The sequence below is a fragment of the Mytilinidion resinicola genome (genome assembly GCF_010093595.1).
Source record: "Mytilinidion resinicola strain CBS 304.34 unplaced genomic scaffold BDZ99scaffold_15, whole genome shotgun sequence".
NCBI lineage: Eukaryota > Fungi > Ascomycota > Dothideomycetes > Mytilinidiales > Mytilinidiaceae > Mytilinidion > Mytilinidion resinicola.
In genome coordinates this window covers 374,570-401,519 of record NW_022985451.1, presented here as the reverse complement: position 1 = coordinate 401,519, position 26,950 = coordinate 374,570, and the positions used below count along the sequence as shown (strand labels likewise).

General features: G+C 47.3%; 8 protein-coding genes across 8 annotated transcripts; 6 read left to right on the top strand and 2 right to left on the bottom strand.

Annotated features, from left to right (window-relative positions):
* Positions 1–809: 809 nt before the first annotated feature.
* BDZ99DRAFT_369468 (uncharacterized protein) lies at positions 810–1,685 on the top strand (the record flags this gene model as incomplete). Its single annotated transcript, XM_033714793.1, has 1 exon — positions 810–1,685. A coding segment is annotated over one exon (876 nt), but the record flags the coding sequence as incomplete, so codon positions are not given.
* Positions 1,686–1,718: 33 nt separating this feature from the next.
* Positions 1,719–3,336, bottom strand: BDZ99DRAFT_421915 (FMN-linked oxidoreductase). The gene is made up of 3 exons (XM_033716963.1): positions 2,946–3,336; positions 2,286–2,893; positions 1,719–2,236 (listed from the first exon to the last, which is right to left on the bottom strand). The coding sequence occupies exons 1-3, from the start codon at positions 3,186–3,188 to the stop codon at positions 1,858–1,860; spliced, it is 1,230 nt and encodes a 409-aa protein (XP_033573707.1). The 5' UTR covers positions 3,189–3,336; the 3' UTR covers positions 1,719–1,857.
* A 285-nt stretch (positions 3,337–3,621) lies between these two features.
* BDZ99DRAFT_421912 (uncharacterized protein) lies at positions 3,622–8,307 on the top strand (the record flags this gene model as incomplete). Its single annotated transcript, XM_033716962.1, has 3 exons — positions 3,622–6,362; positions 6,416–7,670; positions 7,720–8,307. The coding sequence occupies 3 exons, from the start codon at positions 3,622–3,624 to the stop codon at positions 8,194–8,196; spliced, it is 4,473 nt and encodes a 1,490-aa protein (XP_033573706.1). The 3' UTR covers positions 8,197–8,307.
* Positions 8,308–8,887: 580 nt separating this feature from the next.
* Positions 8,888–12,744, top strand: BDZ99DRAFT_421910 (uncharacterized protein). Its single transcript, XM_033716961.1, has 6 exons — positions 8,888–9,302; positions 9,588–10,088; positions 10,169–10,950; positions 10,998–11,278; positions 11,329–11,645; positions 11,695–12,744. Exons 1-6 carry the CDS (start codon positions 9,089–9,091, stop codon positions 12,489–12,491), a joined length of 2,892 nt encoding a protein of 963 aa, XP_033573705.1. The 5' UTR covers positions 8,888–9,088; the 3' UTR covers positions 12,492–12,744.
* BDZ99DRAFT_84685 (uncharacterized protein) lies at positions 12,628–13,076 on the top strand. Its single transcript, XM_033728957.1, has 2 exons — positions 12,628–12,800; positions 12,854–13,076. The coding sequence occupies exons 1-2, from the start codon at positions 12,764–12,766 to the stop codon at positions 13,018–13,020; spliced, it is 204 nt and encodes a 67-aa protein (XP_033573704.1). The 5' UTR covers positions 12,628–12,763; the 3' UTR covers positions 13,021–13,076.
* BDZ99DRAFT_465535 (uncharacterized protein) lies at positions 12,907–13,365 on the bottom strand. The gene has a single exon (XM_033720565.1). It carries the CDS (start codon positions 13,331–13,333, stop codon positions 13,100–13,102), a length of 234 nt encoding a protein of 77 aa, XP_033573703.1. The 5' UTR covers positions 13,334–13,365; the 3' UTR covers positions 12,907–13,099.
* A 1,763-nt stretch (positions 13,366–15,128) lies between these two features.
* On the top strand, positions 15,129–16,492 carry BDZ99DRAFT_479138 (uncharacterized protein; the record flags this gene model as incomplete). The annotated part of the gene is made up of 5 exons (XM_033722214.1): positions 15,129–15,131; positions 15,175–15,314; positions 15,419–16,260; positions 16,401–16,434; positions 16,471–16,492. 5 exons carry the CDS (start codon positions 15,129–15,131, stop codon positions 16,490–16,492), a joined length of 1,041 nt encoding a protein of 346 aa, XP_033573702.1.
* A 934-nt stretch (positions 16,493–17,426) lies between these two features.
* Positions 17,427–18,848, top strand: BDZ99DRAFT_465534 (uncharacterized protein). Its single transcript, XM_033720564.1, has one exon. The coding sequence runs from the start codon at positions 17,442–17,444 to the stop codon at positions 18,462–18,464; it is 1,023 nt and encodes a 340-aa protein (XP_033573701.1). The 5' UTR covers positions 17,427–17,441; the 3' UTR covers positions 18,465–18,848.
* Positions 18,849–26,950: the final 8,102 nt, after the last annotated feature.

Below are 26,950 nucleotides of genomic sequence, written 5' to 3'. Positions count from 1 at the left end.
CAATTTTTCGACATTTCTGATTGATAGAGGCGATCGAGAAATGATAGTAATTTTTCGCGGTGTCAGGAGCATGGCTGCGGACATGGTGCAATGCCAATGATGAAGGATAGATATTGATCCGAATTTAAGCTTTCAATCTCCCAAATGCTTGTAGAGCTGTCGGAACACTTGGTATGAGATGCGGTTGTATCCATATCGTGATGATTTGTTGTCGTGATGATGGATGTTCAGTAGGTTCAAGATTGAAGACTCCACCATGTAGTCTGGCTTGTTACGGAGAAGCCGAGGGACTCCTGCACTTCGAAGATTCACTTTCTTTTCGGAGCAACCTTAGCACATCCCCAACTTCGCCACGATTAAATGTAGCGTCTAACCGTTCATTCCAAAACACTTATCTGCCAACTATCACTACTCGTTTTGCTGAAAAGAGTAGAATGGCGCAACCCCACACGTGATCAGTCAGAACGGCATAGTGTTGCCTAATCCGTCAACTTTTTCTTCAGATATTCAAGTTATCACATCAAAAGCTCAAGAATCTCAGTATTCTCGTGTTCCCCTTCAACTGCTCTCTTCAACCCGCGAAAATCACTCCAACCACCATGTCCTCAACACTCCCTCCCGCAAAGCAATCCTTAATCGAAAAGCTCACCGCAAACCAACTCCAACGCACCCCCCAACCTCAGCCCCTATACTACTTCAATGCGGGTACATGGCATGCAACAATCCTCAGCACCCATCAGAAATCCCCAAAACCATCCCCGCCACTATCCGATGTTGAAACCCCACCCTCACCGCCATCCCCCATCACCTCCCTCACCCTCCTAACATGGAACATCGACTTCATGGCCTCCCACGGCTCCGCCCGCCTCGCCTCCGCCCTAAACCACCTCTCAGCCCTCTTCTCCCCCCTCCCATCCACCACAGCCGTCCTCATCCTCCTCCAGGAAATGACAGCCTTGGATCTCAAGCAGCTCAGCGAAACGCCGTGGATCCGGGCCCATTTTGCGATGACGGACTGCACGCCAGCCACCTGGGACGGGAGCAGTTACGGCACTGTGACGCTAGTAGATCGGAGGGTGAAGATAGCGAGGGTGGCGCGGTTGAGGTTTGTGAGTGAGTATCAGAGGGATGGGTTGGGCGTTGATGTTGTGCTGCAAGCTCAACTAAAGGGGAAGAACGGGGAAGATGTGGATGTTGATAAGGTGGAAGAGAGGACGCTGCGGGCTGTCAACGTGCATCTAGACTCTATGGCTTCGAATCCGCCTATGCGGCCATTGCAGATGGCGGCGTTGGGAAGGTGGGTTAGGGATGGGGACTGTGTTGCTGGGATTGTGGCGGGGGATATGAATGCGAATCGCGAGTATGATCGTGCGTTACCGAAAGAGAATGGGTTCAAAGATGCTTATTTGGACCTCGGAGGTGTAGAGGGAGCAGTAGAGGGGATGACGTGGGGATATCAGAGTGAGGAGAACATGGCAAAGCGGTTTGGGCCGACGCGGCTGGATAAGGTGGTGTTCTGCGGCGAGGTGGGAGTCCAAAGCTTGGAGAGGATTGGAATGGGTGTCATGGTGGAGGATGAGGCTATCAAGGCAAAGATGAAAGCCGAGGAAGAGGTGGAATTTGTCACTGATCATTACGGTCTCAAGGCTGAGTTTTTGTTAAGAGAGGGGGTGGAAGTCGCGACGCAATCAGAAGAAGCGATTTTGGAGAGCTTGAGTGGTAAGATATAACTCCGATTGTTTATGCTGCCTATCCTGTCTACACGGTCGAAGATGACCGGACCATGGTATCCTTACTTATGCCCACTATAGGTCCACGCTTGCCCTTCATCGAGTCGGCATGAAAGCCCAGAAATGCTTATGCAGACCCTTCAAAGAACGGATAATCAATGTAGCCCGTGGCGTCTCCTCCATAGAATGTCGTTCGGTCATATGCATTCAATGGTAGACCCTCCCGGAGCCTCTTGGGCAGATCGGGGTTGGCGATGAACCAGCGACCGAAGATGATCGCGTCCGCACTATCCGCCTCAAGAGCTGGCGCAGCGTTGTCTCTGTTGAAACCACCGGCTGCGAGGAACTTGATACCGGCTTTGGCAAGAATACGTCGGAATGGGATGAGAGAGTTTTTGGTCTTGACCGTGGCTTCGGCTTCAACACCCTCAGCAGCGGAACTGTAGGATGCGAGGGCGTCCATTTTAGCTTGTTCGTCGAGAACCTCATCGAAGCGTGGTTCCACCCTAGCAAATTATCAGTCTAGTCATTTCATCACTTAATAGGAACACTTACATATGCACGTATGCCGGGCGCTGGTTCTCAGGCAGAGCTGCAATCTGTTCGCAAAGGTATTTCCAGTGCTCGTTGGGGTTGCTGTCTTTCGTGTCTTGGAAGTAGTTGTAGGGCGATAGACGGATACCGGTGCGGTCACCGCCAATGGCTTCGCTGACAGCTGCAATGACCTCGAGCGGGAATCGGCACCTGTTTTCCACTGAACCTCCGTATGCGTCGGTCCTGGTGTTTACATTGTCATGGAGAAACTGATCTAGAAGGTAGCCGTTGGCGCCGTGAATCTCCACCGCGTCGAAGCCAGCTTCATCCACAGCTCGCTTCGCAGCAGCAGCCCATTCCTTGGTTGTTGAGTGTATTTCCTCGATGGTCATAGGACGTGGGGGATTATCGGAGAACTTCGTTCCATCCAAAGCATCTCCTTCAAGGGGGATATCGCTCGAGCTAAAGGCTTGTGCGCCTGCCCGCCACGAGGAAGGCGAAGCCCGCCCAGTGTGCCACAATTGGGAGATCATGAAACCACCTTTCGCATGAACAGCATTCGTCACCCTCTTCCACCCTGCCAATTGGGAGGGCGTAAAGACGCCTGGCACACCAGGGTAGCCACTAGCCTTTCTAACCATCAGTAAACGCGGTTTTCAATGAATCGAAATCTAAACCCACATAATGATGTATATCAGTCGCCTCGGTGAGCTGTAGTCCTCCTTTGCTTGCGCGCTGACCGTAGTATTCCACCTGCAAGTCGCCAGGAACAAAGATGCCATCGCTCTCCTTGGTTGCTCGCATACGCGTCAAGGGTGCCTGGACAACGCGGTGCTCGAGGGACAAATGTCCAAACTTGAGCGGCTTGAACAGCGCCGAATCCGCCAAAGGCGTAAAAGCCGGGGGAGTAAGTGCTTTAGGCATAATGAACAGTCGTGCAAGAAAGCTGAGAAAGTGGAATTGAAAGAAGACGGAGTAGATCACACAAAAAATTCCAAACCCTTTGAGCAGCCGTGTTGGCACTCTTTACGTGCATGCAGTAGCACGTCACGTAGCGGCGCCATCCCGTCCGTTCTTTGGTGGAGGCCGTGTCTAGGCGGATGCAGGTTGACGGTGCGGCGAAGATGGGGTAGCAGAGGTGGTGGAAAGTGGGATGCCACCCGGCACTTAGCTTAAGTGGGCAGCTTGGTGCAGCAGATTGGATGCGCGACCAGCAGCAGTGGAAGCACCTGTGTCAGCACGACGAGGGGTCTCGACTGCGGTGGCGATAGGCACAAAGTCCATGTCGTGTTCGAGAGATGAGGATCTTTGAGAAATCAACACCAAGTCCACCGCACACAAGAGGTTGATGAAAGAGATGGAACTGCCCACCCCTCCAAAACCGCTGGCGGACCCACCGAGGGCATTGACGGCGGCCGAGTCGCTAACTCCTTTGATCGAGTCAACATACACCTCTCCCGACCTCAACTTCTACCTCAATGGCAAGAAAGTCATACTCTCCAACCCTAATCCGCACTGGACACTGCTTGATTACATCCGAGCCCAAAAGAGCCTAAAAGGAACGAAGTTGGGCTGCGGAGAGGGCGGATGTGGAGCCTGCACCGTCGTTCTCCAGGTCAAAGAGTCGCAGGATCAACGAAAGATCATCCATCTCGCCGTAAATGCCTGTCTGTTTCCTCTCGTCGGAATCGACGGTAAACATGTCATCACAGTGGAAGGAATTGGGAGTTTGGCGAACCCTCATCCCCTTCAAGAACGGATAGCAAAGATGCATGGATCGCAATGCGGCTTCTGCACCCCTGGCATCGTAATGTCCCTGTACGCCCTCGTCAGGAACTCCTACAATGTCGAAACCAAAAAATTCCATCTCTCTGCCCGAGACATTGAGCTGGAAGGCCACTTAGACGGAAACCTCTGCCGGTGCACCGGCTACAAGCCTATTCTCCAGGCCGCGAAGACCTTTATCACCGAGGACCTCAAAGGCCAGTTAGTAGAAGAGTCCACAGCTCTTAGTGACTCTGTTGAGGCGGTGGATATCACCGGCCTGGTTCAAGACGGAAGCAGAAAGCCTTCGAAAGGTTCTTGTGGAAGGCCGGGAGGCTGCTGCCGCGATACTCCTTCCGACGGTAGCTCCGCCGACAGCAAATCCGAGTGCAGCAGTCCATCGACAGAACCATCGTCATTGTCCGAGGAAGAGGGTATTCCGGCTAATATTGCAATCACGAAAGAGCCAGTACAGGACGCAGAAGTCAGTGGCACCACATATGCTCTGCCTCTCAAGTCTCGAGAAAACGATGTCAAAGATACCAGTAAGAGCCATCCCGAAGGCATCAAGACAGAGACCAGCCTCCAGGCTTCCACTTCAGGTTCAAAAAATGGAGTACCTCAAATCGAGTTCGCGGAGTATACTCCAGGCACTGAGCTTATATTCCCACCTGCTCTCTGGAGATACGAACCAAAACCTCTGTGCTACGGAAATGGCAGGAAGGTATGGTTCCGGCCAGTTACACTAGATCAGTTGACCCAGTTGAAGGGTGTGTACCCATCTGCGAAGCTTGTTGGAGGTGCGAGTGAAGTTCAGGTTGAGGTTCGATTTAAGAATTCTGATTATGCTGTGGCCGTGTATGTCTCAGATATCAAGGAACTCAAGCAAACCAAGCTACCATCCGTCAGTGCGCTAGAGACTGCCGAGGAGTTGCTCCTTTCTGCAAACACCCCATTGACGGAGGTGGAAAGGATGTGCAAGGATATCTACACAAAGCTAGGAAAGCGAGCAATGGTCTTGGAAGCACTCCGCAAGCAACTTCGCTACTTTGCTGGTCGTCAAATACGGAATGTCGCCTCACTAGCCGGAAATATTGCGACCGCATCACCAATTTCAGATGCCAACCCTGTTCTCCTCGCAGCTGGCGCTTCAGTTGTCGTGAGATCCCAGTCGATTGGGCTATCCGAAGTGCCTCTAAACAAGTTCTTCATCGCATATCGCACCACCAGTCTACCACCTGACGGAATAATTACCCACGTCAAAATACCAATACCTAAAGCTGGAGCTCGAGAAGTTCTAAAAGCGTACAAACAAGCCAAGAGGAAGGACGATGACATTGCAATAGTTACTGCTGGCTTCAAGGTACGATTGAATGAAGCAGGAGAAGTCGAAGACATCGTCCTGGCTTACGGTGGCATGGCTCCGAAGACGGTCGAATCTGTGAATTCGCAAGTAGCACTGCTTGGGAAGAGATGGTTCTCCTCTGAGACCCTGGAGCTTGGGCTTGATAATCTGACGAAAGATTTCGACTTGAGCTTTAGCGTCCCTGGCGGCATGGCTCATTACCGCAAGACTCTTGCCCTATCATTGTTTTTCCGCTTCTGGCACGAATCAGTCGCCGAGCTGACGCTGGGCAGCGTGGACAAAGATCTTATCGAAGAAATACATCGGGATATCTCAACCGGATTAAGAGACGACTACAACCCCAACGAACAACGGATAGTCGGGAAACAGATACCGCATCTTTCGGCTCTGAAGCAATGTACTGGTGAAGCTGAGTACATCGATGACATGCCACCTCAAGATCAGGAGCTATTCGGCGGCTTGGTAATGTCTTCCAAAGCACATGCCAAGCTACTGGATGTAGACTGGGAACCAGCACTCAAAATGCCAGGTGTGGTCGGGTACATCGATAAAGATAGCATACCAAAAGAAAAGAACGTCTTTGGTGCGATGGTAAAGGATGAGCCTTACTTCGCCGATGGTGAAGTACGTCACCATGGTCAGGTTATTGGTATGGTTTATGCAGAGACCGCATTGCAAGCACAGGCGGCAGCTCGGGCTGTCAAAGTCACTTACGAAGAGCTTCCCCCTATTCTTACCATCGATGAAGCAATAGAAGCCAACAGCTTTTTCAAACACAATAGAGCCCTGAAAAAGGGTGTCGCGGTTAACGGAAATATGAAAGAGGCCTTTGCCAAGTGTGATCGTATTTTCGAGGGCACGACAAGGATTGGTGGACAAGAGCATTTCTACCTTGAGACGAACGCCGCTCTCGTAATACCAGGGAGTGAAGATGAGTTTATGGAGGTGTGGTCTTCGACACAAAATACGTAAGATCGTTACTCCTTCGCTTCATTGAAAACTCAGACTGACCACCCATTAGCATGGAAACCCAAGAATTTGTCAGCCAAGTCCTAGGAGTCCCAAGCAGTCGAGTTAATTGCCGAGTAAAGAGAATGGGTGGGGCGTTTGGAGGGAAAGAGTCGCGAAGTGTTCCGTTCGCAGCCCTGCTAGCTATTGCAGCGAAGAAAGAACGTCGCCCGATGCGTATTATGCTAAACAGAGATGAAGATATGTTGCTCAGCGGTCAACGACATCCATGCCAAGCGAGATGGAAGATTGGTGTATCCAATGAGGGGAAGCTATTAGCCTTGGAGGCAGATCTATTCGACAACGCCGGTTTCTCTCAGGACATGAGCGGCGCGGTCATGGACAGATGCATCACACATTTCGATAACTGTTACGAGATCCCCGACGTTTACCTCAAAGGGAACGTCTGCAAGACCAATACCCACAGCAACACCGCTTTCCGAGGCTTCGGAGCCCCCCAGGGCATGTATTTCACCGAGTCGATCATGTACACCGTTTCAGAAGGGTTAGGTATTGATATCGATAGCCTTCGGCTGAGGAATCTCTACAAACCCGGGAACTGGACGCCTTTCTTTCAACAAATTGACGAAGACTGGCACGTGCCACTGCTACTCAAACAGCTTAGCAACTCGTCAAATTACGAGACTCGGAAGGCTGAGGTAGCTAAGTTTAACGCGACAAACAGGTGGAAAAAGCGGGGCATTTGTCTTGTTCCGACCAAATTTGGTCTTAGCTTCGCTACTGCCCTTCATCTCAACCAGGCTGGTGCATATATCAAGATATACGCTGATGGAAGCATCCTGCTGCACCATGGAGGTACGGAGATGGGCCAGGGGCTTTACACCAAGATGTGCCAAGTCGCAGCCCAGGAATTAGGCGTCACGGTCGATGCCATCTTCACGCAAGACACGCAGACCTACCAATCAGCAAACGCATCACCAACAGCCGCATCGTCAGGAAGTGACCTAAACGGCATGGCTGTGAAGAACGCCTGCGACATTCTCAACGAGCGTCTCCAGCCATATCGCGAGAAGTACGGACCTGGCGCGCCGATGAGCACCATTGCCCACGCCGCTTATATAGACCGAGTGAACCTTGCAGCTAACGGCTTTTGGAAAATGCCGACGATCGGATACCAGTGGGGAGACACGAATCATGAGACCGTTAAACCCATGTACTACTACTTCACGCAGGGTGCTGGCGTCACAGAAGTCGAGCTTGACGTGCTCACGGGAGACCATACCGTACTTCGGACCGATCTCATGATGGTTAGTTCCCAATTCCTGCTCACATGAACGTATGCTTACTTTGCTCTAGGACGTCGGCAATTCAATCAACCCGGCAATTGACTACGGCCAGATTGAGGGCGCGTTCGTGCAAGGTCAGGGCATGTTCACGATTGAGGAGTCGCTCTGGCTAAAATCAGGCGAGTTCGCGACTCGTGGTCCTGGCACATATAAGATCCCTGGATTTTCGGATATCCCGCAGGTCTTCAATGCCAGCATGTTGAGGTATGATAACGAGGGCAAACCGCTGTCGTGGAAGCATCTGCGAAGCATTCAGAGCAGCAAGGGCATCGGCGAGCCTCCGCTCTTCTTAGGATCTACGGTGTTCTTTGCGCTGAGGGAGGCTGTGAAGGCTGCCAGGCAAATGAATGGGGTGAAAGAGCCTCTAGCGCTGGATAGCCCCGCGACAGCGGAGAAGATGAGGCTCGCTGTGGCGGACGATTTGGCCAAGAGGGCCCAGGTGGTTCAGAAGGAGGGAGAAAGGAACTTTTTCGTTGCTGTTGCGTAAGGAAAGCTACCAGTTGAATCTATAATTCCATCAAATCAGACATTTTCAGATAAATAGCTCTATCTTATTGGTAGAAGTGGGAATCCACATCCAATTGCTCGATCCTGAAACGAACATTAGGAGAGGACATGCAGACTGCATAATCTAGAAGTAGGTGCCGAGAACAGACGCATAGAATGTTCGATCGAAATAGGTGCTGGCATAGAGCAAACTAACTGGTCGATAACTATACTTTTGTAGCTTACAAAGTATCGGAAAGCAATCCGAATTTACTCAATCCAGCAACAATACAAAATACCAATCTTGACTAGCACGTAAAATCTCTCCTTCCCGTCTAGGCATGTGGACGCGCTGCGGACCCTTGTGTGCGGCTAGAAATCTATCCCCTCACGTGACTCGTGATTCGTTGATATAGATCGGTCTTTTCCTCCCGATTCAAAGATCGGAAGCGACTTGCCGCCCACAAGACCAATCACCATCGGCGACACGCCGTCGCTGTGACTTGCACAGCGGACATGGCCGCCGGCAGCTCCCCCACTCTTGCCCTTGGCTTGCCTCTTTGGAGCATCCGTCGGCGACGGCATGGGCAGCCCTTCCCACGATGTGCCAATCCCAGACCCCGTCTCGGCGCGTGAAGGGCGCGACGGGGCACAACAACACAGCACAGAGGACAGGTACCTTGCATCTACTCGCTGCCGGTCCGATTTTAACGGCTGGCAGCGTGGAAGCGTGATAAGCGCATCCAGAAGCCCGCCGCGTAGGGCGGATATGTCCTCCACCATGGTCCCTCATCCCACCATCTACCTGGACCCTCCACCTTCTTGCTGCCGCTGCACAGCTTCCCCTCAACAGCAGTCCTCTTTCCTGCCAGCTTCTGCTGCACCGACTGTCAATGGCTGAGCCACATTCTACACGTCCGCAGCGCAAACGCACCGTGACGGTGGGCGGGGATGGAGCGCCACTGAGGAAGTTTGCTTGTGCGTTTGAGGGGTGCGGGAGGAGCTTCACGAGGTCGGAGCACTTGCAGAGGCATCTGCTGAATCACACAGCTGGTGAGAATACTTGCGAGAGGTGCAGTGCGCATTTTAAGCGGAAGGACTTGTTGGGTGAGTCTGCCGTTCTCTAGCCTGCCGTCCTTGCTTTTTCTCTCCATTCTTGAGAGTGGGACGTCATTTTCAGGGTCTTCATCTTTCTCAGGGTCCAATTCGATCCCCTTTTCTACTTCATTTTCGTTCTGCATGTGAACTTGGTAGTGGTGATTTTGATTGAGTAAGACGGTGCTGTTGGACTTGTCCGCCACCATCACTGCTATGCGGGGCTTTGCACGTGCATGGACTACGGGCTGGCCTAGCATCGCTCCCCATCTTTGCGCTCCTGCTGATGCATCCTAGAGAGACATATGAGCCGTCACCGCCAGAAGGATGCCGAGGCCGGTGCACCGGGCTCGGGCGTCCTCAACACTAGGAAACGGATGTGGAAGGATGCCGATGGAAACATTGTGACCAAACGTCCACATTCTAGCCGACAGCAACATCAGCAGCAGCTACAGCAGCAGCGGGACCAAAGCCAACAACTGTCTAGTGAGCACTCTTCCTCCGAGGCTCTGTTCGAAATCCACACCGGCCCTAATCGCCAAGGCGGCGTTCCTATATCACCTCCCATCTCCACTAGCAACTCTTATGGTCGGTCCTTTTCAGACGACCAGGACGCTCACGCTTCAAATGACGATCTATGGAGCCTGAATCCATTCAACATCAACGCCACCATAGAGCCTGCAGATATCTATCAACAACCGGTCGAAGGTCGTTTTTGGTCTTCTGACCTCGCTGCTCCTTTAGACCAAGGCCCAGACGATAATGTACCCTACGATGACATCTTCAACCCAGACACAGGTATTTCTACCTTTCCCAGTTTATATCGAGGCTGGTATGCGGATGTCTTGTCGTATGACGCCGGCTTACTCTCATAAAAGCAAGCTCTTTTAATATGCCATTCACCACCATGAGTAATTACAACTGGCTGTTTGATGTTGATCTGTCATCCCGTCAAAACCAAGTGGAACCCTCCAGTCTCATGCAAGACGCTTTTGGCCCTTCTCAATTGCCCGTCGACGTTTCGAGTGGACAGTCCATTCAGGATTATTCTCCCTCGGCCCCACCAGAACCGACTGCAGCCCAAAGTGAGCTTGATGCTATTAAAGACAATAGTTCACTGTCAGCAAACCAATCTGAGCGCTCTTATACTGCGGCAAATGGTCCCATAATCTCTCCCCCTTTTACAGACTTTCATTCTCGATCTAATTATAGTTACGACGGACTCCCACAGCTTTCCACCTCTACAAAGTTGATTTCATCAACAATGATAGGAGCTATGCACAGTTCTAAAAAAGAACAAGGGTCGCAGCCTACGAAGGCACTGGTTACTACGCCTTTTGACCTAGAACGTCCCATGTCAATGCTCCAACGCTCTCGAAGCCTTCCAGTCATCGATGAGGTTGCGCGGGCTCAAATACTCGATCTCATCGACGCCTCTCGGCCTGTCACACCTGATTCATCTTTCATAACCAGGGATCACCCCCTTTTATCTCTGTCTTCATTGCAGACTTACTGCGACCTGTACTTTACGCGATTCAATACCGCATATCCTCTGATACACCAGGCGACATTCGATGCATCCCACGTCGAGACGCTCCTACTGATATCGGTCCTCCTAGTTGGCGCAACATACTGCGAGAAAGATGCACATCAACTAGCGGTACGTCTCCTACTCAAATTGCGACGTCTTTAGGCTGACATATCCAGGTTTGCATTCATGACGTCTTGCGCCCTCAGATCTTTGCAAACGTTGGTTTTACTGCTCGACCTGAGTTGTGGGTCTTGCAAACTATATTGCTCGTGGAATGTTTTGGCAAAAGCCGAGCTGGGCAAAAGCAGCATGACATGTCGCATCTATTTCATGGATTGCTCATTAATCTTATCCGGAGGAGCGACTGCCAATCCATAAGACCACCGGCTACTGAAGAAGGCTCGGATGATTTGGAGGATGACTGGCTTATTTGGGCCGAAGCTGAGCAAAAGAAGAGGTAAGACTCTGATTATGATCTAGCTTGGAGCAGTGGCTAATCTGGACTAGGCTGGCTTACCTCTGCTTCATGTGGGATACACAGCATGCGGTATTGTTCTGCCAATCGCTTTGCATGTCAGCATTCGAGCTTCGTTCAACACTACCCTGCGATCAATCAGTTTGGGAGGCAGACTCCGCAGAACAATGGGATCAACTGCGGCGTCGACAGAAGGCACCGCTACTATTCTTGACTTGCCTCAAGGCTTATCTTACTCCCGGCGGCAACCCGCAGCCCAGGCATATGAACGCTCTCTCGCGAATTCTTTTATTACATGGTCTTATGTCCGTATCCTGGGATATGCGACGCAGGGACCAGACTTCTCTTGGTCAGTCTTCCGCATCCAATCCGTCAAATCCATCCACTAATAAGTCCAGGTCTCACCGATAACGAATCGCCTTTCGGCAACTGGAAAATACGCATGGCGAACTCCTATGACACGTGGAAAGCAGACTTCGACTCCTATTGCCTGAACTACACGTCCCAGATCTCCCCCGCAGACCTCGACATCCGAAAAGAATTCGCCGCCTTCACCACCGCCAACAACGCCATCTACCACTCCGCCCACATCATCCTCAACGCTGAGTTCCTCGACCTGCAGATATACGCTGGTGCTCGCCATATCCTAGGCCGCCCCGTAGCTCGCCCCGACTACGTCCGCTCCCAGCGTGTCGTCAAGCGCTGGGCAACGGGCGAGAATGGTGGCGTAGGCCGTGACGCAGCGAAAGCAGCGTGGCACGCCGCCTGGGTTGTCCGCGACGGTGTCATGAACCTCGAGGGCTTTGACGCCATGGGTCTCTTCCATTTCCCTTGGTGTCTGTACCTCGCCACTGTCACTTGCTGGGCCTTTTACCACGCGCGCCCCGCGGGCGCGAACCCAAGCGAGGCTGGATCGGGTGAGCGTGCTGCCAGTGAAGACGGCGACGACGATGACGATGAGATTATCTGGGATGCGAAGGCCGAGATGAACGCGCTAATCAGTGGGATGACGAGCGTGCCTGCGGAGGTGCTGGCGGGGCTTGGGCTGAGTGGGCGCAAGAGGACGAGCGGGCTGACCGCTGTGGTTGCGCGGCATTTGAGTAAGGTGAGGTGGGCGGTTGTGCATGATGGAATGATGGTGCTTCGGGGGTTGGTGCCGTGGAGGCTGGTAAGTCAGTATGAAGGGCTTGCATAGGGGACCTCGAAGGGAAGTCAAAAGATACGAGTTACGAATGGATGGCTTATGAGTTGGGATTCGTTCATGTTGTATATGGGCTTTGGCCGCTGGTTTGATATACTTGGGTGTATTCGAGGGTATGATTAGGTTGGCAAACGACGAAATTGCAGCAACGATTTACGTTTCATGTATAAAGCCGGTGGGATCGGGGTAGATTTCGTGTGTGTCTAGCAAGGTCGCTCCAACCAGGCCCTCATTCTCGTCGTCGGGTATGTGACATCTCAAAGCAGATGTTTTGCAATCTCCGGAGGCGCCTTCAGCTCGTGAGTACGTTCCCAATCCCCATTTTCTCCCAGGCCAATAACGAATCTGTGTCATAGGCATGCAGAAACAGTATCCCAACCGTCCAATTCATCATACACCTCTGCCCTCAAGCCAACCCACTCCAAGCACCCCAGCCACTCGCCAACCTCCCCAAACCCCGTCTCCTATATCCCCTCCCACGTCCAAGCTCCCGCCCAAGCCGCCACTCAACCGCATCGCGTAGCGTTGTCGCGAAGTTCTACCCATCACGTCAGCTCAACATCCCCAATATTGCCCCCTCCCCGTACTCACCCGCCCTCTCCTCAACGTATCACGCCATATCCTCGGATCCAGATCAAGCTCTTCTTCGTTTGGCAGGCCTTGCAGCGGCCGTGACTCCGCTTGAACAGCCGTCCGCACGCTGGGCACGGCCATTGGTGCCGCATGCAGTAGTGGCGGACGCAGTGGGGTGGGATGATCTTCGACTTGATGCACGAGCCGTGGCCGTGGGCTTTGCCGAGGCCGCGCAACGGGCAGGTATGCGTGGCTGTGGCCATTTTGGGGGTATGTTGGGGGGTTGTGTGGGTGTATGATGGTCGGCGGCTGAGGGGTTAGAGGCGAGGTGGTGAAGAAGGGGAGGGTGAAGGGGAGGGGAAGGACTTACGAGAGAGGTTGTAGTTGTGGAGGCGGTTGCGGAGGTGATGTGGTGGGCGTTGCGAGTGAGTGGTTGCTGTGAGGTCATTGAGGTGCGGTTTAGACGGGGGGAAGAGCTGATTCAGGCGGCAGAGGTCCTTCACATGGTTCACATGGCGTTTACCATCGCGAGCCGCCTCCTGCCGCGGTGGGACCGGCACGCGTACTCGGCCGCGGGCATGTCGGCGCCGGTGGAGCTGATGTATCCGCATCTACAACGGCTGTCACATTCCAGGTTCCCTACGATGGTGTATGGTCAATTGTACACTACACGTGGAGGAAAGCGGTATACAGGGAAGAAGTCAAGAGAGGGAATGTAAGTGAGACGAGGCTAGACGGGCAGAGACTGACAAGGCGGAGGGTGAGGAATATGAGGAAGACACGCAGGCTATGTATTCTTCTCCCACGGAGAGACTGTAGAAGTTTGTACAATCCTCAATCCAAGACTTGCAGACTGCTGGCGTGAGAATCTCTCTGCTTGCTCATCTTCGTATTGACAAATCCTTCCTGTGTACGCTCTCTTGCCACTGTCACAAGGGCTTCAACACACTTTCATTGATCTGAACGGGAGAGGTCCTCACCATTTTGAACTACCGGTAAACTCGCTGAGGCATCTCAGACGGTGGCAGATAGATGTCACCACTTGACATACATATCACTTTGTATCACTGTATGAGATAGTCAATGCGCAGTATTTGGGGTATTGTGTTTATTGTGGGCGGTGATCTACATATGTAGACCACCAAGGGGGGTTCTTAGTACACGCCTTTCGCAATGTACTAACTTGTATCAGTTTCAACCAGGTACAGGCTGACTAGCACCGTCTACGTCCACGCCGAGACTGTCTTAGCGCCATATCTGCTCTAGAGCCCGATCATGTTGAACTCCGGGTCCTTGTCGAACAAGTATTACTCGTAGTACTTGCTCTTCTTCTTTTCCTTCTTGACAGCCTCCTTAGCTTGGGGAACCTTACCTGCGGCACAGCTGGCGTCCATCTGCGCCCTTTTAGCGCACTTGGGGCAAGGCTCCGTCTTCAGATGAAAGTAATTCGTGTGGACGGGGCAAAGCTTCTGGTGATTGAGGCACATGCTTCCAATCCGATTGCATGGTCCCGCGCCCGTATCGTGAGCGGGACAGTGATGCTTGGTGGTACCCTTCACAAGGTTAGGCATCTTGTGGATGTAGTTGGAAGGGGTATGTGGAAATGAAGGTGTTTGTGGTGGTGATATGCAGAAAGTTGCAGATGAGGCGAAGTGAACGCTATTGTACACTACTTGATGGCGCTGGCATGTGTAGTGAATGCGCTGTTATAGTACAACAGTCCGTACACTTGTTTACCGCTACATGAGGATCTTCGTAGTATTCTCAGCGTTCGAAATAAAAGAGAAGTACGGCATTTTGCACAACTAGCAAACTGACGGAGCAACCCCAGACAGTGTCAACAGGGTGTAAGTAGATTGGAAATGTATGCACCGTCCCAGGTTTCTATAAGTACGTTGAAGTCCCACAGGCTGTGGCGGGAAAGTGTAGCGTTATCTCTTGCAAGGAACCGTATAGGCCTTAGCTAGTCGCTATTAGATACTTTAGTCTGCTTTAAGTGCTTGCAACGCCTCTTGTATCCTAGCTATAAGAGCACTAGAGTCAGTAGATGTATCCATCATGGTATTTCAAGCTTATTAGTTCGAATAGGCTCACCGTTTATTAGTCGCGGGGTCATTATTTGTCAATCAAATATACAAACAAGATTGCTCTTCTTGACAGGAGACCCCATAAGAGCAATATCATGCTGCGTTATCAAGTAACAGACGAAGCGACCATCTCCGTTGAGAAGAAAGGAGTTGATTAGTCAGCATTCATACTCAGATCGCCTATGATATCGCCGCGTTTCGCTATGTCGCTGATCACTCAAATATTCCGGTCCCAAAGATCCACGCTTTTGACCTTACCAGCAACAACGCTCTCGGAAAGCCCTACTCCCTTCAAGATCGCCTCCCCGGCCGTTGTCTTATCGACGCTTGGGACGAATTCAACCACACTCAGAAGTTATCTCTTGTCCGAGCTATGGGTATAGCACTGCTTGAAATGCAGTCGGTGACGAACCCATGCGCCGGTATTGTTGGTCCCAAGTATACGAGCACCAAGCGGAGCTTCTTTGGGCTGCGCAAAGCCAATCCTGAGATTCTCCAATTCGAAGTTCCTCGACGCGAGACACGAACCGGAGAGCCGACCACCCCACCCGCAAAGCCTCAATCTACCCTCGAGCTTCGTCTTACGCAATTTCAACGATTCTGTGATTGGGAGAATGCGCACTGGGGAGAAGCTGATCCTCTTTGGGACAACCTCAAGGAGATTGCTCAGAAGATGGGTGACATGGGTCTGTTCGAAGACCAAGGCTTCTACTTCTGCCACATGGATCTCCATGCACGCAACATTCTTGTCCAGGTCATCGACGATACCACTGTCGAGATCAGCGGCATCCTTGATTGGGACAGCGGCGTCTTCGGCCCCAAGTTCTTGAGCTGCGCACCGCTAATGTGGCTCTGGCTTCCCGAAGACGTTGATCACGAGGACGAGACTCTAGCTGAAGATGACCCTGAGGATCCTGAGACATTAGAACTCAAGGAAGCTTTCGAAGAGATCGTTGGTCGGGATTTCCTTCGCTATGCCTACAAGCCGGAATATATCATTGCCCGACGAGTTATGGTCGCGGCTATGAGTGGTATGTTCCAGTCTGCAGATCTAGACGCTGTTGAGAAGATCGTTCAAGACTGGGAGGAGCTTCATCCATCTGGTAAGGAAGACTCTGACTCAGATGCTGATACTGATGAAGATGAAAACTCTCTTGAAGATGATGAGTAATGCTCATCGTGGAAGGCTAGCCTTGTAAAGGCTCACTACTTGTTCTTTGATACCACTCTGTCATACTGATAGGTGGATACTTGATTGTATCTGTTGTTAGCTCCTTGTAAGCTAGTAGACTAGCGTTGCTATTCGCGGTTAGAACGCCAGTTTATTTCCCGTAAACCACTCGTGTTCATGATTACAATGAACCTTCCAAACAATGAAAAACTTCAGAAAAGTATATCTTCGTTTCCACTCTCAACAACGTGATGCACGCCACTAATTTCTCTTTAAACCACAGAGCATCGGCAGCAAACAAGGTGCATACAGCCCAGACTCTAGGGCACGAGAGCTTGGGAATTGTTGAGGTCACAGCCGTTGAAAACGAGGAAGATCGCGTGCGCTTAACATTCACCCGCCTGGGCCAGGTGGCAGAGCAATCATTGTGCTGGCTAACTTTTTGCGAATACAAAAATCACGAGGTCATCCTTCATCGCCTTCGTTACATTGAACAACCTCTCCACCACCACAGCAATCATCAATCTCTCCTTCCCACTGTCCAGGTTGCACCTGCATCCTGCCAACAAAGTGTCACACACGACCTCACCAAGACAACCAACCCCAGACATGTCGCCCCCCATCGCACACCCCGCCTCTATCCGCTTAGTCCCTTCAGAAGACGCGACCGACTTGGAACCCCTCAAGAACAATATTGACATGGACACTCGTCTTATCAGCGAGGACGCTGAAGAGGCTACTGAAGGCGGCGTCGATGCTGGCGGCGACAACTCCGATGATTGCTCTGTGGATTCGAACACCTCAACCGCCGTGCACGAACACGAGCCCTTCGAGACCTTCAAGGATCGCGTCCTCCTGCTTTGTCGCGCAGTCTGGCCTGAGGACAAACCGGAGGCATTCGAGATCAGCCGGATGGAAGGTGGCTCTTTCAATCGCATCATCGGCATAACCCATATCCATCCACAAGCAAAGCTCCATCATCAAATCTTACGCCACTTGAAGAAGTGGATCTGTGGACTTGGGCCCGCTCTATCAACGAAGAAGCGACAGCCTTCGCAGCACATCATCCGTATTCCGCGCTATGAAACGGCTTGGATGGAACAAGAGATCGCGATGATCCGCTTTCTCGACAAACATACTCGCATACCCGTCCCGTCGATTCGCTTTTTCGACTTCACCTCCAACAATCCACTTGGTCAGCGCTACTGCATCCAACCCCGCCTCCCCGGAGCGAACGCGATGCTGGCTTACCCGAAACTCAACATCCAGCAGAAAGTGTCTTTCGCATCAGAGTACGGGAAGGCTTTGGCCGGGATGCAAGCGAAGACCTACTCATGTGCAGGTATTCTAGATCCCAAGGGTACCCGGGGCGACTTTGAGCAGGTGCCAATGCATCAATTCGACGTTCCCCCTCGAGACTTCCACGGTCGTTTCGGCGATTTTTCCGATTGTCCTGGACCACCAGCTGTTCCACAGACGACATTGGACTTCTTGTTATCGATGTTTAAGCGTCAGAGGACTTTCGATCTCAAACACAACCGGATTTATCTGAATCCCTGGGAGGAACTCACGAAAGTCGCACATGCCATGAACGACATAGGCCTCTTCGACGACAACAAATACTACGTCACCCATATGGATCTCGAGCCTCGCAATCTTCTTGTCCATGTCAAAGATGACGGCACTGCTACCCTGGGAGGCATCTTGGATTGGGACAGTGGCGTCTTCGCTCCCCGATGGATGGGCTGCAAACCGCCATCTTGGCTCCGGGACTGGCAATATGATGATGACGAGGACGAACTCAAGGCCAACAAAACTCCTGTGGACCCCGGAATGCAAGAGGTGAAGTACAAGTTCGAAGAAGCTATTGGTCAAGATTGGCTTCGCTACGCTTACACTCCAGAATACCGCATAGCGCGAAATGTGTGTCTTCTTGCGCTTCGAGGGACGAATGACTCCGACGCTTACCGCCTAGTTGATTCTACTATCGAAGAGTGGGAGAAGCTGCACCCTTTCCCAGATGTCACGGACGAGGTGGAGGACGAGATGGAGGTCGGGGAGGAGAGTTCTTCGGACGAGGATTCGGATCCTAGTCCAAGTCAAGGACCGGATGTTGAACCCTCTTCTATTCTGTAGGTCGTTGGAACTCCTTGCTGAGCTAAATGGCCCAAAGGGTAGGAGGCCTGAGCATAGAACCGGTTGCTCGGGTTGTGTGTTGATTTCATGTCGCATGGCGTTTCCGGACCTGAGGATATACCCATTCTGTCTGCGAGGCTGTGGACACCTTGAAGATCACATGTTGCTAAAAAGAGGCAGTAATAAACAGGAACCTGAACCTCCTGTCTAAGGTCCGTCCCTATGTAGCGAGAAACCCCCCGTGCCGAGAATTTGTTTTTCTTCAGACATCTCAAGTCTTTCCTTATAAGCCTATAAAGTCATAGCCAATATAATAATATTCTTTAGGCATTTCTCCTTAGGAGGCGAGTTTACAATAAGAAAAATACGACGATCTTGGTCATGCTGTCGATCGTTCCGTTCACGGCGTCCAGGACCAAATTAGCTTTACACCCCTGCTCCACCACAACTATCAACATATTTTCAGATTTCGGAGACTTAGGACGATAGTCCTATTAAAGAAAAATATATTTTAAAGCATTAAAAATGCGTAACACTTAAAAAAGCATGCACTTTAAAGTTTCTCCGTGCAAGAGAGGGCTTAGTGTCTTAGCGCATAGATTTAGTACGCTTATATAGTAGAGTATTATATATTTAGCTAACTATATTAGGACGAGCCTAATTATCACCCCCCTTTTTACTAGATATTACCCCCTTTTTTACTATATATTAACCCCCTTTAGATTTAGCCTAGCTCCGGCCTATATTAATATTATTCCGCTAACTATATTTACTTGCTTACCGCTTATATAAATTGGAAAAAATATATTTACTTTATCTATTCTACCTAGTCTAGAAGCGGAAAGCTTCTAAATAGCTACCTTTTAATTACTAATTAAAAAAAACGCCGTATATACTATTATACTAAGGTTTTATACCTAAAAATCCTTATTTACTATAAATAGCCTTTTTTTTAGGAGTAAATAAAGGGCTATTTTTAAGGGCTAGTTAACTATTAGAAACTAAGTAAGTAAAGCCCTAGGTTATTATTAGGGTGCCTACTTATCCGGCGGAGAAATCTAGTATTATATTAGTAAATTAAAAACTATTATTAAATATAATTATAGCCTAAGTAATAGTTTAACTAGTAGAATAAAGTTATTATATACCGGAGGTAGGCTAAATCTAAAAAGGCGTAATATATAGTAAAAAAAGGGGTAATAATTAGGCTTATTTTTATATTATATTTTTTACCCTTACTTATTATTATAATACTGTTTTGCTCTAGCCGGTAAATAGGGGTATAAATACGGGTTTTAGTATTTTAGCCACGATTACGCTATAAACTAAGGTATATAATTTACTACTATACTAAATAGTACTTCTATTAAAGTTTAGAGCCTATAAAGGTATAGCCGGTGCAGGTTAGCTATTTTTCCTATCTATTATAGTAATATTCTATGCTAAATTGTTTTTATTACTATTATTATTATTATTATTATTATTATTAGGTTCTATTAGGCCGATTTAGCTCCTATTAGGGTTTATATAGCAGTGCTATCTAGGTTTTATTTATAAAGGGAAACCGTTCGCTCTATAGCGGTTAGGTAAAAACCTTATTTTCTATAGTATATAACGCCTTACGTTCCTTTTATTTCTACGCGGCTATAGGGGACGCGTGGCAGCTTTATAAGTATTACTATAGAGTAAGCTATTTTAATATATTTTCTAGGATTAATCCGGTGTCCGTAGGCCCTAGGTTTTAGGGTTATACGGTGTCTAGAAGGTTAGTAAGGTCCGGGGTCCGCGTTAGGGCGCGCGTGCCCTTACTATACGCGTGTGCCCTTTTTTTTAAAAGCTAAGGTATTAAATTAAAGGATAATAGGAAATTAGAAGGGTTGCTCTATTACAGGCGTGTTTATAGTTATATAATATACGTGTATATATATAGTTCTATTTTTAGGGCGTAGCTATATAAATCGGCTGGCTATATAGCTAGCTTTTCTATTACTATCTTTCTAGCTATAAAAAGGTAGGGTAGAAGGTTTATTTAGTATAGAAACTATTATAAAACGGCCTTATTTCCCTTATAGTTTTTATATAGCTATATATATATTTTTATTCTAGCCTTAAAAAATATATTACCTTTACTATTATAGTGTTATTTATAGTATATACCTATAGGAGTATATAGGCGAAAGGTAATTAGGCACTTTTATATAGTGTAGGTATACGTTAAGCCCTATATATTCTATTTATAAAAGCGTAATAATTAAGCTTTCTACTTTTATAAGCTTATAGTATTTAGTTACCTAATTTTTATTCTATTTTATATTAAGAGCCGGCGTAGAAAAGCCTTTTTATTTCTTTTTATAGGCCTTCTATTTATTCCTCTACTTTTCCTTATATACTTTCTATATTACTTTTTATTTTAAAAGCTTATATAAGTTATTTAACTACTTTTTATACTTTAAGGCTAGTACTATAGCCTTAACCGCGAGCCTCTTTAGTATATTACGCCGGCTCGGCTTATATTTAGGCGTTTTCCTAGGCTTATAGTATTTTTTAATAGTATTTCTAATAGTATAGTATATAGTTTTAATATGCTCTTTAGCCTAGCCTGCGCGCGTGTAGTCTATATACGCTACTATAAGTTCCTCTAGCTTAAGCCTTAGAAAAGGGTAAAAGGTTTTATATTTAAGCGTTTTAATATCTATTATTTTATACGCCCCTGTAATAGTATAAAGGAAGTAGTTCTAGGCTATTTTAAGTTATTTAATCTTTACTTTACTAATTTATTCCTTTATACTTAGTATTAGAAACTAGGTAGTACACCTATATATAAAAACCGGCCTAATAACTACTAAGTATTAATACTATTAGCTATATAAAGGCTTCTATTTATACTATAGCCTTTTCTTTTATAATATATATATATAGGCCCTATTTAAGTTTAAAGTCTACCTAGACTTTAAGTATATAAAGCTTTATAATTAGGCCCTTTATAAAGCTTTAGATATTTACTATAGCCTTTATATTTACTATATTTAAACGGCGCCTTATAAAGTATATAAGGTAATACTTATCTAGGGCAAATACTATACTATGCTTTTTTGCCTACTCTATATACTATATATACGCACTTTTAATTACCCTATAGTTTTTTTCCGTGCTTTTACTAAATATAAAAATATTAGTATTATTTATAAACCTATAGGCTATTATATTACCTTTTTATAGTGCCGGCAGGAGTATACTTATAAAAAATAAGAAGAGGATTAGTAAAAGTAAGAATTTTTATAGTATACCTATATTAACCGGAATAGTTTTAGTAATATATCTTCTAATAAAAAGTTTTATAGTTTAGTTTTATAGGAATAATTCTATAAATTAGACTATTTATTCCGGTATATATTAGATCTATAGGTTATATATTATTCTTTTATAAAATACTTTATTAAAGGCCTTTAAAATATCTAGGCTAAAAAAAAAGGTAATAAAGTAAGAGTTGCCCTTCTATATAGTTTATATTTATTCTGTAAAAAGTTCTAGTACTATTTATATAGATTATTCGGGCCTTATACCTATTTAGCTTAGTAGGAATATACTTTTCTCTTCTGCTATTTTAGATAGTTTTCGTGCTATAATACGTTTAAGCAGCTTACCTATTATTTCTAGCAGCGTAATTAGCCTATATAACTTTACTATATTATAGAATACTTTCTAAGGCTTATATAGTACTATAGTAATTAATTTTTTATATAGCTATAGATAGTACCCTATATATATATACCTGGTAAAAAACCTAGCTAGTATTAGTACTAGCTATATTTCGTATTTTTTAAGAATTCTATTAGTTATTTTTATAATACCTAGGGCTTTATCCGGGGCTATTTTTATTAGTGCGGAAAGGATATTTTCTACTATAATATTTTATAAGGACTTATATAGCTCTAGGTATTAGTATTCTTTAATATTAAAAAGGTTTACCTCTATAAAAGGTAGGAAAAACTATTCTATAAGTATTTAGGCTTTAGTTTTATTATTTATATAAAGCGTTGTATTATTAGGCTATAAAAAAGGGGGGAATTAAGGCGGTGGCTATAGTTTCTTTCTAATAGTTCTGCCCTATTTAGCTAGCTTCTATACGCTTTTTAAATTTAATATAATTTTATCTACTATATAGTGCTATACTTTTATACTTTTTTTATATATAGCCCTTTTTTTTCTATTATACTATACTCTATATAAAATCTAGTCCTCTACTATTTTTAATAAGCGCTAGGTTTTATAGGCCCGCCTTATTTCCTATACTTTTTTAGTATACTTTATTAACTATATAGGTAATACTTATTTTAATAGCTTTATAAGTAATATAGTTTTGTCTATTATAGCTTATATATACTTATATAGGCGGTATGCAAATATATTAAGATTTTCCTCCGTTTCCTATAGGTTATTCTAAGTTTCTAGCTTATTTAGCCGTATTACTAGGTTTTTTTATACTTTTTTCTATACTATATTCTTCTATAGCCTATACTATAGGGGTTTAGCTGCCTTTAGTAGTAAAATATTAAACTTTATATATATAGGCCGGTAATTAAAGTTATAGTTCTATTTTTTTTATACTATAAAGGAAATTATTTATTCTATTAGCTACCCTATTATAAATATAAGGTTAGTTATAGACTATAATATTTCTTTTACCTATATTTCTAGCCTTTCCTTTATAACTAGGTTTATACCTGCTTTACGCGTAATATAGAGGAGCTTCTTTACTTACTTCTTAATTTATATAACTTAAACTTTTTCCTATAGCAGATAGTATAGGTTTATATCTTCGATAAGAATATATTCCGCTTTAGTATTATTTAGCAGTAGGAGTAGTTCCTATATAATACTATTAGGGTTTAGGTTATAGATATTATAAATATAGATCCTTTCTCCCTCTATATAAAAGGAAAAAGTGTTAAGATTTAGTAAGTAGTATATAACCGACTACTTATTAATATCTAGTTATTTATTAATATATATATAGGCTCTTATATATTCCTTTTCTATATATAGTAGATAGTATAACTTTGTTATATACGTTGTATATACTATATACCCCTGCCCCTACCTATATAGGTTCCTTTACAGTTTTTATATAGCTAGTACTATAGGTTGCAGGCTAGCGTTCTCCGCCTTTTTAAGGAACTCCTTCTAAGTTATTAAGTTCTTGTAGACGTTATACTGTATAATAGTAAGGTTGTTCGGTCGTTCTAATATTGGCTTATCTCGGTGTCCTCTTGTTGTTTCTTGGCTTGCCCGTTGTCTACCTGGGTCCTTTGCTCAGCGTGGATCTGTTAGTTGGCTAGGTCGTCTTATAATAATGGTATTTGAACCTCTCCGCTTGATGTTAGCCAATCGCCTCCGCCGTACGTGGTTTATATAGCTAGCTGTAATAATGCTTCCGGCAGCGTAGCTAATCGGTTGGGTTGCGTAAATTGGGCGGGCTGCGTTCCACTTCCGATTCTAAATGCCTTGTTGATGGCGGGCTGGTCCTTGTCCGCTGTGAGCACCTCCTTCGGAGCACCTTCTTCGGCCGCCCAGGTCCGGGTCTCTTTAAGGGTGCAGGTACAGTAGAAGCCGTGGATGCCATAGAGTCTATAGAGGAGGGCTCCTCTGCTTATATCTCGAACTCCCCTGTATGTTGCACCCTCTTCTTTAGAGCTATCTTCCTTGCATGCTGTTGTTTATTGTGTGACTGCGCTTGGAACATATATAGTTCGTTGCGCTCTGCGGCGTATTAGCGTGGTGTTGTCCATTTCTTATTAAGGGCCCTTTGCTAGGCCCCCTTTCGAACAGTGCATTCGGCACTGTATAACGGGTGGTTTCTGTTGCAGTTTGCGCATTTCTTGATGGTCTTGTCCGGGCACACTCTCGTGTTGTGCTCGCCTGCGCACACTGCGCATTTGACGTTCTTTTTGCAGTACCTCGCGACGTGCCTGTAGCCTTGGCAGTTGAAGCACTGCGTGGCTGCAAATCCTGCCTTGTACCTTAAGGCGTCGAGTACATAGCCTCCCCAAGCGATGCCGTTGTTAATGGCGTTGTTCGCCATTGCTTCTGTTCGTACGCCTACGATGGCCGAGCTTGCACGCCGTGCTGGGTTTGCCCGCGCCGCGGCAATAGCACTCAGGTTGAAATTGATGTGAACTCTGATTTCTATAGACGTCTAGCTAGTTGTATATATACTAGGGGAAGGAAGGGGGCCACCCCCAGGGTGGCGCGCTAGTAAGTTCAGATGAGCCCTGCACAGCTGAGGCTTCAGCTCGGTTCTCTACAGCTGAGATTTCAGCTGGGTTCTCTACAGCTGATGTTCGGAGAGTAGCTTTCTGGCATATGAGTTGTTGATCCTAGGTTGTAGTGCTGCAACCTGAGTATAGCTGCCTTGTTCTTCTATATGATCTTGTTGATTGTGAGTCCTGGGTTATGGGTTGCGTTGTTTTCCATTACATCCTTCCGTAGACTCGGGTTGTCGAGGTCCATCTCCTTAGGCACGCCGTGTACTTTAATAAGCACTGTAGGCGTGCGTATAGTGGCGGAGGAGCCTAGGACAAGAACCTAATCCTTCTTCTTTAGGAGGGCGTCTTTCGATAGCTTATCCGCGACAATTGCCTTGATATTACTACTTTGTAGCTTCCTAATGCCACTAATCTTTGTGGTTTCCGGCTCTCCCGCCGCTTGTAGCTTTTTTGTGATATGGTCGTTCGTGTGTGTCGCGTTAGCCGCTCGCTGGGCGTCGTTTTCGATGTGGATGTTGATTTCGTGGAGGTTGTTTGTTGCATCCTGTCCGATTCTCGCGTCCTGTCCAATTCGTATAGCTTGCCCGATTTGCATTGCCATCGGGGCCTTCGCTGCTGCAGCTGCGTATGTCTTGTTTCCTTGAGCTTTCAGCTCGCTAATGCTCTTCCTTGTGTCCTTCATCTCCTTCATCAGTTCCTCCCATGGCGCGTCCTTCCGTTCGTCCATGGTTCTTTGTATACAGTGGAGTCCTTCCTTGGCATCCGTGAGTCCGAAGAACGCGTTGTTGATGCACGCGACTATGGCCTGGAGGAAATCCATGCTAATGGCATCAAGGGGCTGACTCCGTAGGGCGCTTTGTATTTGTTGTACTTCGTTGAGTGCGCTTACGACGCTTCCGTACGTGTCGAGGAGGGGCTTTTGGTTGTATTGTTGTTGTGGGTGTTGTTGTGGGTGTTGTTGTTGTTGTTGTTGCGAGTGCAATCTAAGGTTAGGGGTCGCGGGAAAGATTTGACCTACTGCGACACCACCGCCACTGCCCGGAGGGCTTTGTGATTGCGTACGATTGCTCTGAGTGCCTTGAGGAGCCCATTGGGACTCCCTTTGGCTTCGATTTCCAACGGCTTGTTGGGACGACTGCATCGTGTTTTTTATTTTTATTACCATTACATATTGCATAGGCGTGCTGACGCAGCTTAATTAGTTCCGTGTTTGCACTAGCTTGCTTTTACAAGATAAAATTAAGATTAAAGTCGGCCAGTGCTATATGTCCGACCCCTTTTTGCTACACATCCGATGCCGTATTTCTACGTGTACGACCCCCTCCCCTGTAGCCCCTTCACCGCGTTCTGATTGGCTCGGAGGGCTCGGAGCTTCCTCCGGGCATTCACTCTTACGTGCATCTGCACGTGCATCCTTTCCGTTCCGTGCATCCTTTCCGTTTTGTGTAGACTTACCGTTTTGTATAGCTTCACGTATAGCTTCACATATAGCTTCATATATAGCTTTATATACGGCTGAGGCATGCATTTACTTAAGCTACATATTATACAGTACCTACGTGCCTAGGAGTATGCCCAAACCCTCAATTTCGCACTATATATAGGCCTTCTCTCCATCGCACCTGGCCTACAAGCACCTACATAAAATCCTTATCTACAAGCTCCTCTGCGTACTCATTAAATTCCTCATCAGCCGCCTCACGAGCTGCCTCAGGAGGCTGCTGCGGGCCTGTTGACTGCACTGTACTTCCTGCAACAGGCTGTAAATCCCGTACCTGCGCTTCTAGCTGCGTAATATTTTGCTCAAGGTCTGCCTCGATATTCGTACGTCACTTCTTTGTAGGACATCCTGATGTTAAGTTCTTACTAAGCGACTTCATCTTTGCTCCGGAGTAGTCGGCCCGATAAGCGAGCCAATAATAACGCGGTAAAGTGGTTACAGGGGGGAGGTCGTACGCGTAGCAAAAGGACATCGTACAGGTAGCAAAAAGGGGTCGGACACATAGCACTGGCCTTAAAATCTAATCTCTAATCTCCATCTGCCACTTATTTAGAGCTTCAAGCGAAGACTCTGTGCTAGGATGCTGAGGGCCAAGAACCTGCTTCTGTAGCTGAACGCACCTTTACTCAGGTTGCAGCACTACAACCTAGGATCAACAACTCATATGCCAGAAAGCTACTCTCCGAACATCAGCTGTAGAGAACCCAGCTGAAATCTCA